The sequence below is a fragment of the Nerophis ophidion genome, linkage group LG12 (assembly GCF_033978795.1).
Source record: "Nerophis ophidion isolate RoL-2023_Sa linkage group LG12, RoL_Noph_v1.0, whole genome shotgun sequence".
NCBI classification, from domain to species: domain Eukaryota; kingdom Metazoa; phylum Chordata; class Actinopteri; order Syngnathiformes; family Syngnathidae; genus Nerophis; species Nerophis ophidion.
The window spans coordinates 18,582,064-18,598,966 of NC_084622.1; the positions used below are offsets into that span (position 1 = coordinate 18,582,064).

Below are 16,903 nucleotides of genomic sequence, written 5' to 3' on the forward strand. Positions count from 1 at the left end.
CGGCTGCAGAAGAAGTGACAACAAGAAGCAAGAGTGAGCAGCGATCGTTTATTTTTTCCTCTCGCTTGCACTTTTAACATGGAGGATTACATATCTAAAATAAAACAGTTTTCTAAACTGGACTTTCAATCGAAGCAGGGGGTAATAAAGGAAGATCTCCATCGAGACAGAGAGACTTTTAAATCTGAAGAAAGGTAAGGAAGACTTCTATAAACAAGTTATTGATGCCTTTGATCAGAAGGAGCTGCGCATGAACTTCATTTATAAGTAAAGGTAAGACCATAATAACGTTTTTTTTTTTTTAATTAAATGTGCTTTTCATGATGGTATCCTTACATCACACTCAAATTTATAAGCGCAGGCCTAAATTTACCGCATGCCTTTGGTAAACGCCCATGTGAGAAGAGGTTTTAAAATAATTAGCGCCCCGGCGGCAATTCAAGGAAATACGGTATTCAGACTATGCTCAAACAGTACTGTATCATCTCTTTCCCTTTGGAATTTATCAGGTCTGTAGTGCATTCTTCACTCTTGCTTGAAGTCAACATTGAGGTAAAATTAATTGTAACATCTGTATGTACTTTGTGAGAACATTTAACAATAAATAACCTGCTAATATTGAAAAGCTGATCATGTTGGTGGCATGAAATGTTGGCATTGTTACGTCCCTAGAACTTACCATGAGGTCGTCCTCCAGTCTCGACACCTTGGCCAGAAGTTTCTTTTCTACAGTGCAGGCGTGGTAGGAAACAATGTCAGCAGTCTGTTGGCAAAACATGTCTAGGAAGGCTCTCTGCACCAACCATTTTTCTCTTGTTCTTCTATTATCTGTTCAGCCAGAGATGCCTCGTGATGCTTCATCTGAGGAGGGAGGAAGACAACACCGGAAGAGTTAAAGGCCGTTCTTGGTTCCTTGGAAATATACAGTTGGCTGCAGTTGTTAAGAAAGGAGAGCGTAACAAGACGCAGACCTTGAGCAGGACCTGAAACACTCGCAGTATGTGGACAACATCCTTCTGAGCTTGATGCTCCACCTCCCACTCTTCTGTCTGCAACACAGGACACACAACATGAAGGCCAAATGAGGAGAACTTCTTCTTCTCAGCAGTTGTAACCCTTCTAGTAAATTTCTTATAGTGTTTCGGAAAGGCCATTGATGCTTTGCCAGGGCGATGATGAGAAGCTCCAATGATGCAAAGACAACAGATGTGCAGGTGCACCTCTTCAAACTGCTGTTCCTTTTAAAAGCAAGAACCCCACAAAGTTCAACAAGCATTACAAAGTTGGAAGCCCTTTAGTTTCTGGTGAACAAATAACCCTCCTGGTACCTGCACTATACTAGCCGTCAACATGGATGTGACCCAGCTGGTACCTGAACTATACCAGCCGTCAACATGGATGTGACCCAGCTGGTACCTGGACTATACCAGTTGTCAACATGGATGTGACCCATCTGTTACCTGGACTATACCAGTTGGCATCATGGATGTGATCCAGCTGTTACCTGGACTATACCAGTTGTCAACATGGATGTGACCCAGCTGGTAACTGGACTATACCAGTTGTCAACATGGATGTGACCCAGCTGGTACCTGGACTATACCAGTTGTCAACATGGATGTGACCCAGCTGGTAACTGGACTATACCAGTTGTCAACATGGATGTGACCCAGCTGGTACCTGGACTATACCAGTTGTCAACATGGATGTGACCCAGCTGTTACCTGGACTATACCAGTTGTCAACATGGATGTGACCCAGCTGTTACCTGGACTATACCAGTTGTCAACATGGATGTGACCCAGCTGGTAACTGGACTGTACCAGTTGTCAACATGGATGTGACCCAGCTGGTACCTGGACTATACCAGTTGTCAACATGGATGTGACCCAGCTGGTACCTGGACTATACCAGGTGTCAACATGGATGTGACCCAGCTGGTACCTGGACTATACCAGTTGTCAACATGGATGTGCATCTGTTGGTACCTGGACTATTCAAGGTGTCAACATGGATGTGACCCATCTGGTACCTGGACTATACCAGTTGTCAACATGGATGTGACCCATCTGGTACCTGGACTATACCAGTTGTCAACATGGATGTGACCCAGCTGGTACCTGGACTAGACCAGTTGTCAACATGGATGTGACCCAGCTGGTACCTGGACTATACCAGGTGTCAACATGGATGTGACCCAGCTGGTATCTGGACTATACCAGTTGTCAACATGGATGTGACCCAGCTGGTACCTGGACTATACCAGTTGTCAACATGAATGTGAATCTGTTGGTACCTGGACTATACCAGCCGTCAACATGGATGTGACCCTGCTGGTACCTGGACTATACCAGTTGTCAACATGAATGTGAATCTGTTGGTACCTGGACTATACCAGCCGTCCGCATGGATGTGACCCAGCTGGTACCTGGACTAGACCAGTTGTCAACATGGATGTGACCCAGCTGGTACCTGGACTATACCAGGTGTCAACATGGATGTGACCCAGCTGGTACCTGGACTATACCAGGTGTCAACATGAATGTGAATCTGTTGGTACCTGGACTATACCAGCCGTCAACATGAATGTGAATCTGTTGGTACCTGGACTATACCAGTTGTCAACATGAATGTGAATCTGTTGGTACCTGGACTATACCAGCCGTCCGCATGGATGTGACCCAGCTGGTACCTGGACTAGACCAGTTGTCAACATGGATGTGACCCAGCTGGTACCTGCACTATACCAGGTGTCAACATGGATGTGACCCAGCTGGTACCTGGACTATACCAGGTGTCAACATGAATGTGAATATGTTGGTACCTGGACTATACCAGTTGTCAACATGGATGTGACCCAGCTGGTACCTGGACTATACCAGGTGTCAACATGGATGTGACCCAGCTGGTACCTGGACTATACCAGTTGTCAACATGAATGTGAATCTGTTGGTACGCGGACTATACCAGCCGTCAACATGGATGTGACCCTGCTGGTACCTGGACTATACCAGTTGTCAACATGACTGTGAATCTGTTGGTACCTGGACTATACCAGCCGTCCGCATGGATGTGACCCAGCTGGTACCTGGACTAGACCAGTTGTCAACATGGATGTGACCCAGCTGGTACCTGGACTATACCAGGTGTCAACATGGATGTGACCCAGCTGGTACCTGGACTATACCAGGTGTCAACATGGATGTGACCCAGCTGGTACCTGGACTATACCAGTTGTCAACATGGATGTGACCCAGCTGGTACCTGGACTATACCAGGTGTCAACATGGATGTGACCCAGCTGGTACCTGGACTATACCAGTTGTCAACATGAATGTGAATCTGTTGGTACCTGGACTATACCAGCCGTCAACATGGATGTGACCCTGCTGGTACCTGGACTATACCAGTTGTCAACATGGATGTGAATCTGTTGGTACCTGGACTATACAAGGTGTCAACATGGATGTGACCCTGCTGGTACCTGAACTATACCAGTTGTCAACATGGATGTGACCCAGCTGGTACCTGGACTATACCAGTTGTCAACATGGATGTGACCCAGCTAGTACCTGGACTATACCAGTTGTCAACATGAATGTGAATCTGTTGGTACCTGGACTATACAAGGTGTCAACATGGATGTGACCCTGCTGGTACCGGAACTATACCAGTTGTCAACATGGATGTGACCCAGCTGGTACCTGGACTATACCAGTTGTCAACATAGATGTGACCCATCTGGTACCTGGACTATACTAGTTGTCAACATGGATGTGACCCAGCTGGTACCTGGACTATACCAGTTGTCAACATAGATGTGACCCATCTGGTACCTGGACTATACCAGTTCTCAACATGGATGTGACCCAGCTGGTACCTGGACTATACCAGTTGTCAACATAAATGTGAATCTGTTGGTACCTGGACTATACAAGGTGTCAACATGGATGTGAGCCTGCTGGTACCTGGACTATACCATTTGTCAACATGGATGTGGCCCATCTGGTACCTGGACTATACCAGGTGTGACCCAGCTGGTAACTGGACTGTACCAGTTGTCAACATGGATGTGACCCAGCTGGTACCTGGACTATACCAGTTGTCAACATAAATGTGAATCTGTTGGTACCTGGACTATACAAGGTGTCAACATGGATGTGACCCTGCTGGTACCTGGACTATACCATTTGTCAACATGGATGTGACCCATCTGGTACCTGGACTATACCAGGTGTCAACATGGATGTGACCCAGCTGGTAACTGGACTGTACCAGTTGTCAACATGGATGTGACCCAGCTGGTACCTGGACTATACCAGTTGTCAACATGGATGTGACCCAGCTGGTAACTGGACTGTACCAGTTGTCAACATGGATGTGACCCAGCTGGTACCTGGACTATACCAGTTGTCAACACTTAAAAGTCTTATATAAGTGTTATAATGAAGACAACACATGACGTAAGTGTCTATATTAGCCTACTGTCAAAATGACTTTAAAAGTGTTCTAATGAAGACAACACATGATGTAAGTGTTTAAATTAGCTATATTAGCCTACTATCAAAATCATTTTAAAAGTCCTATATATAAGTGTTATAATGAAGACAACACTTGATGTAAGTGTCTATATCTTTGTTGATAGTTTGTTCATGCGTGCGGTGACGACTGTCAGATGTGTGTAAAAAGGTCTCGAATTTGTTGCAGATGAACATTAGCAGCCTTTGTTCCTTCTTAGTGCGTCACAAGCATTTTTCAATCAGTCAGCGCGAGAATGTCGGCAGCCTTTGTTCTTTGAACAGGCACTAATCATTCCAGCATAAATTCTAGTCTCAAACATGCACATGCTGTTTGGTCCACAGCTTGGGTGATTAGTGAGGTTCCCATGATGGAGATGAGGTTAAAGGTCGGGATGAAAGTTACCATCCCAGACAGACACTGGATGCGCAAGCAGCAGTAGCACACACATGCAGTATGTGTGCTTGTTCCGAACAACATACTATATTTCCTTGAATTGCCGCCGGGCATATAGTATACGCCTGTCTAGAATTACTGCCGGGTCAAACTCGCTTCGCTAAATAATTAGCGCATGCTTAGTATTACCGCCTGGTCAAACTCGTGACGTCACGAGTGACACTTCACCTGTCATCATTTTCAAAATGGAGGAGGCTGATTCCAATCAATTTCATATCGCATAAAGGGAAGAAGATTAAGAGCTATTCAGTAGGATTTAAGGTCCAAGCTATTGAATATGCTAAAAAGAACAGTAAGCAGCTATGTTTTATTAATATACCGTAGCTGCGTGTGTCAAATATGAGTCATTAAATGACTCCCGCCTCCTGGTGGTAGAGGGCGCTAGTCATCCTTCATGCGTCTACTCGGCTGCAGAAGAAGTGTCAACAAGCAGCTAGAGTGAGCACCGATCGTTCATTTTTTCCTCTCGCTTGCACTTTTAACATGGAGGATTAAATATCTAAAATAAAACAGTTTTCTAAACTGGACTTTCAATCGAAGCAGGAGGTAATAATGGAAGATCTCCATCGAGACAGAGAGACTTAAAACTGAAGAAAGATAAGGAAGACTTCTATAAACAGGTTATCGATGTGTTTGATCAGAAGGAGCTGCGCATGGACTTCATTTATAAGTAAAGGTAAGACCATAATAAAAATTTTTTTTAAATGTGCTTTTCATGATGGTATCTTTACATCACACTCAAATTTTTAAGTGCAGGCCTAAATTTACCGCATGCCTTTGGTAAGTGCCGGAGTGAGAAGAGGTTTTAAATTAATTAGCGCCCCGGCGGCAATTCAAGGAAATACAGTATAAGCTCTAAAGGGATTTGCAAATCATTGGATTCTCTTTTTATTTACCATTTACACAACCTGACAACTTCACTGCTTTTGGCGTTTGTAAATTGATGATTAATTTCTATAGAATGTCTTTGTCTTCATATTATTGGATGAAAATGGATCATTGGATTTACACTATTTGCTGTGGAAAAATGGTTTTGGTTAGTTAGTGAATCATGATGTGGTTCAGTCCAGTCATTGCTTCCAGGTGTGCCTAGTAGGTACAAACATTTGGCCTCCCTCGTTTGAGAACCAGTCCAGACAGACAAGTGGATATTTGATTCCCTTATCACTACATTAAACTAGGAATGGAATGATAAACCATATAATAATAAATGTTCCACGGTTAGTACTACTGTTTGAAATTAGAATTATTGTAAAAGAGCAATTTATAACACTTTGCTAAACACTGCTCATTCACTGGAGACGGACGCTACCCAGCTTAAATGCTAACATGAAAACAAGAGTCAATAATGTCTTTCTCCACTAAAAGACAACATTTCCCAATCTAAACTTGGATAAGCACATTACTGCGTGAGCAACATTGAACCACAGGCTGTGCTATCCTACTACGCAATGATCAATCAATACTGGAACAGGACGTCACTTTGCATGGTGTCACATAAACTAAACGTGACGCACCCAACACCTGGTTTTTGTTTCATTTATCTTTAAAAAAAACACTAAAAGAAGACAAATATGATCTATTATTGTGTTTTGATGATCAATATTTATACTCTGCATGTACAAGAAGAAAAATATGATCGAGTATTGTGTTTTGATGACCAATATTTATACTCTGCATATAAAAAAAACAAATATGCTAAAAGTGTGTGAACTTGTTTGTTCATCAAAGAGACACAACTGTCACTACATAAACTTACATCATCTTTGTGAGCTGTCAAGTTTATACGCCTTTTAATTAGGACTGCACGATTATGACCAAAATATTAATCACAATCATTTTTGTATTGATGTTGAAATCACGATTATTCAGTCAAACATATTAGATTGCACTTTCTATTTCAAACAGGTCAATTTGGCTTCCATTTCAAATTGAAACTTCAAATAAAAATAATTTTTCAGTAATAAAATATAATTAACAAAGGGCAGAGGGGCCAACTAAAAAAATATGCCGTTGCAGAGCACAGTGCAAACAAGTGAGAAAAGATGATTGTGGACAAAAGGCACGTACTACATAAAGCTAGTGTAGTGCTGACACTATTTACAGGACAAATAAAAGGTTCTTACAGTATTTCCTTGAATTGCCGCCAGGGCACAAATTAATTTAAAACCTCATCACTCCTGCGCTTACCAAAGGCATGCGGTAAAAGTAAGCATGCGCTAATTATTTTAAAACCTCTTCTCACTCCAGCACTTACCAAAGGCATGCAGTAAAAGTTTGAGTGTGATGTAAGGATACCATCATGAAAAGCACATTTTAATTAAAAAAAACGTTATTATGGTCTTACCTTTACTTATAAATGAAGTCCATGCCCAGCTTCTTCTGATCAAAAGCATCGATAACTTGTTTATAGAAGTCTTCCTTATCTTTCTCCAGTTTTAAAAGTCTCTCCGTCTCAATGGAAATCTTCCTTTATTACCTCCTGCTTCGATTGAAAGTCCAGTTTAGAAAATAGTTTTATTTTAGATATGTAATCCTCCATATTGAAAGTGCAAGCGAGAGGAAAAAATAAACGTTAGCTACTCACTCTTGCTGCTTGGATCACTAGTGCCCTCCACCACCAGGAGGCGGGAGTCATTTAATGACTCATTTGACACACGCAGCTACGGTATATTAATAAAACATAGCTGCTTACTGTTCTTTTTAGCATATTCAATAGCTTGGACCTTAAATCCTACTGAATAGCTCTTAATCTTCTTCCCTTTATTTGATTTCAAATGATTGAAATCAGCCTCCTCCCTTTTGAAAATTATGACAGGTGGAGTGTCACTCTTGACGTGAAGAGTTTGACCCGGCGGAAATTCTAGGCATTTTGCGAAACGAGTTGGAAATTCTAGACATGCGCTAATAAAAATAATATTTTGGGAAACGAGTTTGACTCGGCGGTAATGCTAAGCATGCGCTAATTATTTTGCGAAACGAGCTTGACCCGGCAGTAATTCTAGGCAGGCGCATACTATATACCCGGCGGCAATTCAAGGAAATACGTTTTTTTGTGTTATTTGGATGTGGCTTTCATAGTCAGATGGATGCGGGGTCCATCAATAGACGCTTGTTGTGTCCGGGTTTCGAGGAACGAGCGGGAGCGTGCAAAAAGAACAGCGAGGCGTGTGGACGTGTTCCAAGGTGAAGCACCCGTGTTACATTGCTTTTATTTTTTTAAATATATTCAAGAACAAAATCTTGTCTACCCTCTGCTGACAATCACTCTCACATGAGTCCACTGTCTTTGCTGGTTGGCGCCGTCCTGTTTGTGAAAGTGCTTGATTTGATATGCAGCCAAGCCTATTTTTAAAATGTTAATGTGGCTGACAATCTACCGTATTTTTCGGACTATAAGGCGCACTTAAAATCCATTAATTTTCTCCAAAATCGACAGTGCGCCTTATAACCCGGTGCGCCTAATGTACGGCATGATTCTGACTGTGCTTACTGACCTCAAAGCAGTTTTAATTGGTCCATGGTGTAATGTTAAGGGTGACCAGTGGATGGTTGTCGCACATAAGAGATACGCAAGCAAAATAACAAATCTTGAAATGTTCCATTGAGAATATAGAACATTACACAGGGCACTCAAAAATCTGTCAAAATGTTTTTAGTACGACTTCGATAAGCTATGAAGCCACACCGTTTGATGGATTCTGTGCGTATAAGGGCCGCAAAATGGCACCCATTAGCAGACATTATCTGGCGTTTTGTTACGTAATATTATGCAAAACCCACTTTTCTTACCTTCTGATATGTATTTGGGATCTGCATAAGTCCTGACAATTTGCGCGGATCCCCCATTGTAGTTTGTGGAGACACCGTAGTTGATAAACTACTTATTTTTCACTATCTTGTTATGTGACATTCATCCTCCGCTGTTGCCATTTCTAATATAAAGCAGTGTAAAGTTGTTACTTATATCTGTCAGTAAACTCGCCATGAAAGCACTAAAACATACCGGTGTAGTGAGCTTATATTATTCACTCAAGGAACTTTAGTTATTAGAGGGTTCCGATGGGACGTTTTTTCGTGGGACACATTTCGGGCGTTGTTGTTCCGCTATTGAGCCACAGATAAGGAGATGCTGCTCCGTTATTGATTGAAGTAAAGTGTGAATGTCATTAAAACAGTTTGCGCCATCTTTTGACACTTCTTCCACTTCCGTCCTTGCACGCCACACCGCTACAACAAAGATGACGGGGAGAAGGCGCTGTCCAAGTGGAGGCACGTAAATAAGACCGCCCACAAAACGGCGGATCCTGAAGAGACTGTCAGAAAGTGACTTGAAGATGATGTGTAAAACATCATCTATGCAACATTATGACCACAGAACCACCATTAAATGTTATGTAGACCACAAGGAAGTATTTTACATTTAGGAAAAAAATCATAATATGACTCCTTTAATGCGCCTTATAATCCGATGTGCTTTTTGTATGAACATAGACCTGAGTAAGCCTGCTCATTGGCAGTGCGCCCTACAATCCGGTGCGCCCTATGGTCCGAAAAATATGGTAACCTTTATCAGACCCCAAGTCTTCCATAGTCTTATGAGAAACAGCATAACGCGTCGTTTACATTGTGCTTGAGACTTCACACGATGTTAGTAAGAAGGAACTGTGAATCTTCACAGGAGAGGCCAAGTCTTTTCTCATGACAATATTTCATTTCAAGACAGAGAGAGTGAGCAGGGTGGTCGTTAGGTGTCGTAAAGCATAACACAGACTCGTTCTCACGGCGTATAGTGAGACATTTAGACCGAGCAGCTGGTGTGTGTGTGTGTGTGTATTTACCATAGTGAGCAGACTGAGAAAGTCGTCTATTTCATTCTTGTCACGTTCATGAAGGCCGGCTGGGTCAATCCTCCTCACTTCTTCCCACTTTCGAGCAGCAGACATCTCGGCCATGTTGCAGACCCTGGTGGCTACCAGAAAAGAAAAGTTACACAACTCACTTCCCAAATAGCAAACACTACCTTTCATTGTATGCGAATAACGCAAACGTCATGCCCAAAAAAAGACCAAACGGTACTAAAACGCCGATTACACGAGAATCATACGTTGTTGTAAAAACATCTGCTCCAAAACAGCGCGTTATCCTGATAAATAATGTTTGAAAGTACATGAAACACATTTTTTGTGATTGTGTATGATATTTTGCTTATTTTGAGTTGAGTTGAATTTATTTGGAACATGCAAGCATGCATACAACATGATGCATCACAATTTCCAGTTTCTATTTCCAACATGTTGGAAAAGGAGTAGGAAGAAACACAGTTTATTTAATCCTTCCCCTTTTCTTTTACATAAAAGTTGCTAAAATTTTTGTTCACTTCCTGTTCTCAATGTATTCACAATCTACTCCATAAGTATCCATCCATCCATCTATTTTATACCGCTTGTACCATTCGGGGTCGCTGTAGCCTATCTCAGCTGCATTCGGGCGGAAGGCGGCGTGCACCCTGGACAAGTCGCCAGCTCATCGCAGGGCCAACACAGATAGACACCATTCACACACTAGGGACCATTTAGTGTTGCCAATCAACCTATCCCCAGGTGCATGTCTTTGGAGGTGGGAGGGGCCTATCCCCAGGTGCATGTCTTTAGAGGTGGGAGGGGCCTCTCCCCAGGTGCATGTCTTTGGAGGTGGGAGGGGCTTATCCCCAGGTGCATGTCTTTGGAGGTGGGAGGGGCCTATCCCCAGGTGCATGTCTTTGGAGGTGGGAGGAAGCCGGGGTACCCGGAGGGAACCCACGCCGTCACGGAGACAACATGCAAACTCCACACAGAAAGATCCCGAGCACAGGATTGATCCCTGGACAACTCAGGACCTTTGTATTATGAGGCACATGCACTAACCCCTGTACCACCGTGCAACCCGAAAAAAAATAATAAATACATCAATTAAATGTGTGTATACATAAGTAATAACATTAAAAATCAAAAATAAAAATTGGTGAAGTATGCTATATTTCATATGGTGAGATGAGTAAGATTATTTTGAAAATTAATGGATGGATGAAATAAATTCAGAATGTTTATCATGGTTCTTCTTCTTTGTACTTTGTAAACACTTTAAGTTTGAAGATTTTCTTGAAGTGGATCATATTAGTACATTGTTTGATTGCTTTGCTTAATCCATTCCATTATTTATTTCCACATACTGAAGGTATATTTGTATGTGGATATACAGATATATACACTGCTCAAAAAAATTAAAGGAACACTTTGAAAACACATCAGATTTCAATGATGAAAAAAAAAGTGGGATATCTATACTGATATGGACAGTTTAATGTCTCAGGAACAAAAGGATGCCACATCTTTTGATGGAAATAAAAGTTTTCAGCCTACAGAGGGCTCAGTATATAGACACCCCAAAAATCAAAGTGAAAAAATGATGTGGCAGGCTCTTCCATCTTGCTTAAATTCAATTTCTGCAACTCAAAATTATTTTCAATATCTTGTGTGGCCCCCACGTGCTTGTATGCATGCTTGACAACGTTGCGGCATGATCCTAATGAGACGACGGATGGTGTCTTGCGGGATGTCCTCCCTGATCTGTCTAAAGGCATCAGTGAGCTCCTGTAAAGTCTGAGGAGCAACCTGGCGGCGTCTAATGGACCAAAACATTATGTCCCAGAGGTTTTCTATCGGGTTTCGATCAGGTGATTGTGAGGGCCATTCAATTGTGTCGATTCCTTCATCCTCCAGATACTGTCTGCATACTCTTGCGCCGGGCATTGTCGTGGACCAGGAGGAACCCAGGACCAACTGCACTAGCGTAGGGTCTGACCATGGGTGCAAGGATTCCATTCCGATACCTAATGGCAGTCAGACTGCCGTTTTCTAGCCTGTAGAGGTCTGTTCGTCCCTCCATGGAAATGCCTCCCCAGATCATCACTGACCCACCACCGAACGGGTCATGCTGAATAATGTTGCAGGCAGGATAGCGCTCTCCTTGGCTTCTCCAGACCCTTTCACGTCTATCACAGGTGCTCAGGGTAAACCTGGTCTCATCTGTAAAAAACACAGGGTGCCAGTGGCGGACTTGCCAATTCTGGTGTTCTATGGCAAATGCCAATCGAGCTCCACGGTTCTGAGCAGTGAGCACAGGGCACACTACAGGACGTGGTGCCCTGAGGCCACCCTTGTGAAGTCTGTTTCTGACTGGGCAGAGACATTCACACCAGTAGCCTGCTGGAGGTCATTCTGTAGGGCTCGGGCAGTGCTCAACCTGTTCCTCCTCGCACAAAGCAGCAGATATCGGTCCTGCTGATGGGATGAGGACCGTCTCCGGCCCTGTCCAGCTCTCCTAGAGTAACTGCCTGTGTCCTGGAATCTCCTCCATGCTCTGGAGATTGTACTGGGAGAAATCAAAGCTTCTTGCAACAGCACGCATGGATGTGCCATCCTGGAGGAGTTGGACAATCTGCGCAACTTCAGGAGGGTTAAGAAATTGTCTCATGCTCCCAGTCATGATAATGACTGAATAAAACCAACACTTGTGGAAAAACAGTTAAAAAAGATCAAGAGGGAGGAACTTGAAATGGCTTCCACCTGCAAAACCAATCCTGTTTTGGGGGCCATATCGTTGTTTCCCCTCTAGTGCACCTGCTGTCAATTCCATCAACACCAATGCAGCTGAAACTGATTAACAACCCCCTCTGCCACGTACCTGACCAAAACCTTATCAGAAAAGTGCAATTGAATTCATGCCGTACCCTGATTAAAAAAAACAGTCCATTTAATTTTTTGGAGCAGTGTATTTCATTTTGCTAGGGTATTCATTGATGGAATTATGTTTGTAATGATATACTAAAAGGACATTATTTTTGTAAGATAAGGTCCTGATGTATTCTGTAGTTGATACAGTTGTGATCAAAATTATTCAACTCCCACACAATTTTGGTGTTTTAGCAAGTTGGACATTTATTCCGTATTTTGTTTATAGTCATATCAAATAAAGACGTGTCAAATAGACAAATGCAACTTAAATTATAACACTGTATTTTACAAAATACCAAAAAAGGACAGTTTTCTTAATATCTCATTGACAAAATGATTCAACACCCTAATTACATGCATCTTTAGTACTTAGTAGAACACCCTTTGGCAGTAATGACAGCCTTCAAAGGTGATACATAAGCGGACACAAGCTTGTTGCAACCATCTACAGGTATTTCAGCCCATTCCTCTTGGGCAAAGGCCTCCAGTTCATTCATATTCTTGGGCTTGCGTGCTGCAACTGCCTTCTTCAAGTCTCACCACAGCTTTTCTAGAGGATTTAGGTCTGGCGACTGTGAAGGCCACTCCAGAGTCTTCCAGCCCTTCTTCTGCAACCACTCTGATGTTGATTCGGAGGTATGCTTGGGATCCTTGTCCTGTTGGAAGGTCCAACGTCTCCCAAGCCTCAGCTTCATCACTGACTTCATGACATTTGCAGCTAATATATCCTGGTAGGAAATACAATTCATAATGCCTTGAACGTGCTAGAGATTCCCGGTACATGAGGCAGAGAAACAGCCCCAGAGCATGATTGACCCCCCACCATGCTTAACAGTAGGCAAGCTGTTCTTCTCTTTGTAAGCTTAATTTTTTCTCCTCCAGACATAATGTTAAATCATAGGCACAAAGAGTTCCAGTTTTGTCTCATCATTCCATAGAACAGTTTCCCAAAACCTTTGGGGTTTGTCAAGATGATTTTTGGCATACTGGAGTCTATTTTCTTGTGCCTGGTAGTCAGAAGTGGGGTGCGCCTGGGAGTTCTGGCATGGAGGCCTTCATCTCGTAGTGCGCGCCTTATTGTCTGGGACGAAACCTGCGTTCCCCCCTCTGCAATGTCCTGTTGTAGATCTTCAGCTGTTACCCAGGGGTTTTTCACCACTGTACGCTTCAAATACCGGACAGCAGTTGCACACAGCATCCTCTTTCTACCACGCCTTTAGCTTTAAACTTGCGAATTATGCTCCCAACTGTGTCTCTTGGAACGTGTAATGTCTTTGATATTTTCTTATATCCATATCATTTCTTATGAAGACAAATTACCTCCTCTCTTGACTTCTTTGACCACACCCTGGACTTCACCATGTTGCAAATACACCATTGACCATCTACAAGAAGCTGAGCGTCACAGTCTTTTTCAATCAGTTTAAATGTTGCTCGTTATGGTTCTAATCACATCTACAGGTGTTTTCAACACCTGATTGAAAAGACCTTATTCAAATTCTGTTCTTAAGAGTTTTGATCTTCAAGGGGTTGAATACTTTTGTAAATGAGATATTAAGAGAAATGACAGTGTTTGGTATGTTACAAAATATAATGTTGTAATTCAAGTTGCATTTGTCTATTTAATGCATCTTTATTTGATATGACTATAAACAAAATACGGAATAAATGTCCTACTTGCTAAAACACCAAAATTGTGTGGGAGTTGAATAATTTTGATCACAACTGTAAAACAATCAGATGACTATATCTGACTGTTAGGACAGAACATTAAAGGCTTCATTTTGTTTTCATCTTTTATTTACCTTGTTCACATTGTATATGGAAAGTAGTTTTGGTTGCGCTCGAAATGAGGTGCATGCGGAAGAAAGCAGCATAAAAGCAGTTAGTTGTACAAACCCCGTTTCCATATGAGTTGGGAAATTGTGTTGGATGTAAATATAAACAGAATACAATGATTTGCAAATCATTTTCAACCCATATTTAGTTGAAAGCACTTTGATGTTTTTTTTTTGCAAATAATAATTAACTTAGAATTTCATGGCTGCAATATGTGCCAAAGTAGTTGGGAAAGGGCATGTTCACCACTGTGTTACATCACATTTTCTTTTAACAACACTCAATAAACGTTTCGGAACTGAGGAAACTAATTGTTGAAGCTTTGAAAGTGGAATTCTTTCTCATTCTTGTTTTATGTAGAGCTTCAGTCGTTCAACAGTCCGGGGTCTCCGCTGTCGTATTTTACGCTTCATAATGTGTCACGCATTTTCCATGGGAGACAGATTTGGACTGCAGGCGGGCCAGGAAAGTACCCGCACTCGTTTTTTTACGAAGCCACACTGTTGTAACACGTACTGAATGTGGCTTGGCATTGTCTTGCTGAAATAAACAGGGGCGTCCATGAAAAAGGCGGCGCTTAGATGGCAGCACATGTTGTTTCAAAACCTGTATGTACCTTTCAGCATTAATGGTGCCTTCACAGATGTGTAAGTTACCCATGCCTTGGGCACTAATGCACCCCCATACCATCACACATGCTGGCTTTTGAACTTTGCGTCGATAACAGTTTGGATGGTTTGCTTCCCCTTTGGTCCAGATAACACGATGTCGAATATTTCCAAAAACAATTTGAAATGTGGACTCGTCAGACCACAGAACACTTTTCCACTTTGCATCAGTCCATGATCTCGGGCCCAGAAAAGCCGGCGGTGTTTCTGGATATTGTTGATAAATGGCTTTGGCTTTGCATATTAGAGCTTTAACTTCCACTTACAGATGTAGCGACCAACTGTAATTAGTGACAGTGGTTTTCTGAAGTGTTCCTGAGCCCACGTGGTGATATCCTTTAGAGATTGATGTCGGTTTTTGATACAGTGCCATCTGAGGGATCGAAGGTCACGGTCATTCAATGTTGGGATGTCGGTTTTTGATACAGTGCCATCTGAGGGATCGAAGGTCACGGTCATTCAATGTTGGTTTTCGGCCATGCCGCTTACGTGGAAAGATTTTTCCAGATTCTCTGAACCTATTGATGGTATTATGGACCGTAGATATTTAAATCCCTAATTTCTTGCAATTTCACTTTGAGAAACGTTGTTCTTAAACTGTTTGATTATTTGCTCACGCAGTTGTGGACAAAGGGGTGTACCTCGCCCCATCCTTTCTTGTGAAAGACTGAGCATTTTTTGGGAAGCTGTTTTTATACCCAATCATGGCACCCACCTGTTCCCAATTAGCCTGCACACCTGTGGGATGTTCCAAATAAGTGTTTGATGAGCATTCCTCAACTTTATCAGTATTTATTGCCACCTTTCCCAACTTCTTTGTCACGTGTTGCTGGCATCAAGTTCAAAAGTTAATGATTATTTGCAAAAAAAAAAAGGTTTATTAGTTTGAACATCAAATATGTTGTCTTTGTAGCATATTCAACTGAATATGGGTTGTAAAGGATTTACAAATCATTGTATTCTGTTTATATTTAAATCTAACACAATTTCCCAACTCATAAGGAAACAGGGTTTGTATTATCAAACATTAAGCTGCCTCACTTATCAGCACATCCTAATCAACAGTCTCATTTGTATTTATCAACACTCGTGAAGTTTACCGCTTTTGGTGGATGTTGAACATGTCCAGCCGGTCAGGCGTCACCTACCTTTGCAGGTGTACAAACGTCCAGATCAAACACGTCTTTATCCAAAATATGAACATAGATGCCGAGAACTTTCCATTTTCCTTTGATATTTCATTTCCTTTTCCTGCCTTTCTTCTTCTACGCTTTTAGGTCTACCGGAAGTTGTATGTTGCCATCTAGCGCCCAAGTGCGCCATCTTCTTCTTCTTCTTCTTTTGTTTTTATGGCGGTTGGCAAGCAACCTTCTGGTGTGCATTACCGCCACCTACTGTAATGGAGTGTGGACCGAGGTGGATCCCTACTCTATATTCTTTTACTTAACCCAGTGTTTTTTAAATATGTGTATATTGCTTTATATCCTATGTTTTCTGAATGCAATCCTAATATATCTCCCACTTCTAACCTAATATTTTCTTTTGCTAACTTATTTTCCAGTATTTCTCTTTCTCTATTATATTTCCTACATTGTATTAAGACATGGTCAACATTTTCTATCTGGTGGCAAAAATCACACAGCCCTG

At 42.1% G+C, this 16,903-nt stretch overlaps 1 protein-coding gene across 4 annotated transcripts in view; it reads right to left on the reverse strand.

The window, feature by feature from the left end:
* Nucleotides 1-16,553, reverse strand: part of cep290 (centrosomal protein 290) — a 67,294-nt gene extending 50,741 nt beyond the window's left edge. For all 4 annotated transcript variants that reach the window (XR_009808984.1, XM_061916985.1, XM_061916984.1 and 1 more), the window contains exons 1-5: nucleotides 16,405-16,553; nucleotides 9,816-9,946; nucleotides 972-1,049; nucleotides 804-861; nucleotides 680-726 (exon numbers count right to left, since the gene is read on the reverse strand). Coding sequence is in view for 3 of the 4 variants with exons in the window: in XM_061916985.1 (XP_061772969.1) it covers nucleotides 680-726; nucleotides 804-861; nucleotides 972-1,049; nucleotides 9,816-9,929 (297 nt within the window). In the remaining variant the exon portion in view is untranslated. The remainder of the gene's footprint in view (nucleotides 1-679; nucleotides 727-803; nucleotides 862-971; nucleotides 1,050-9,815; nucleotides 9,947-16,404) is intronic.
* Nucleotides 16,554-16,903: the final 350 nt, after the last annotated feature.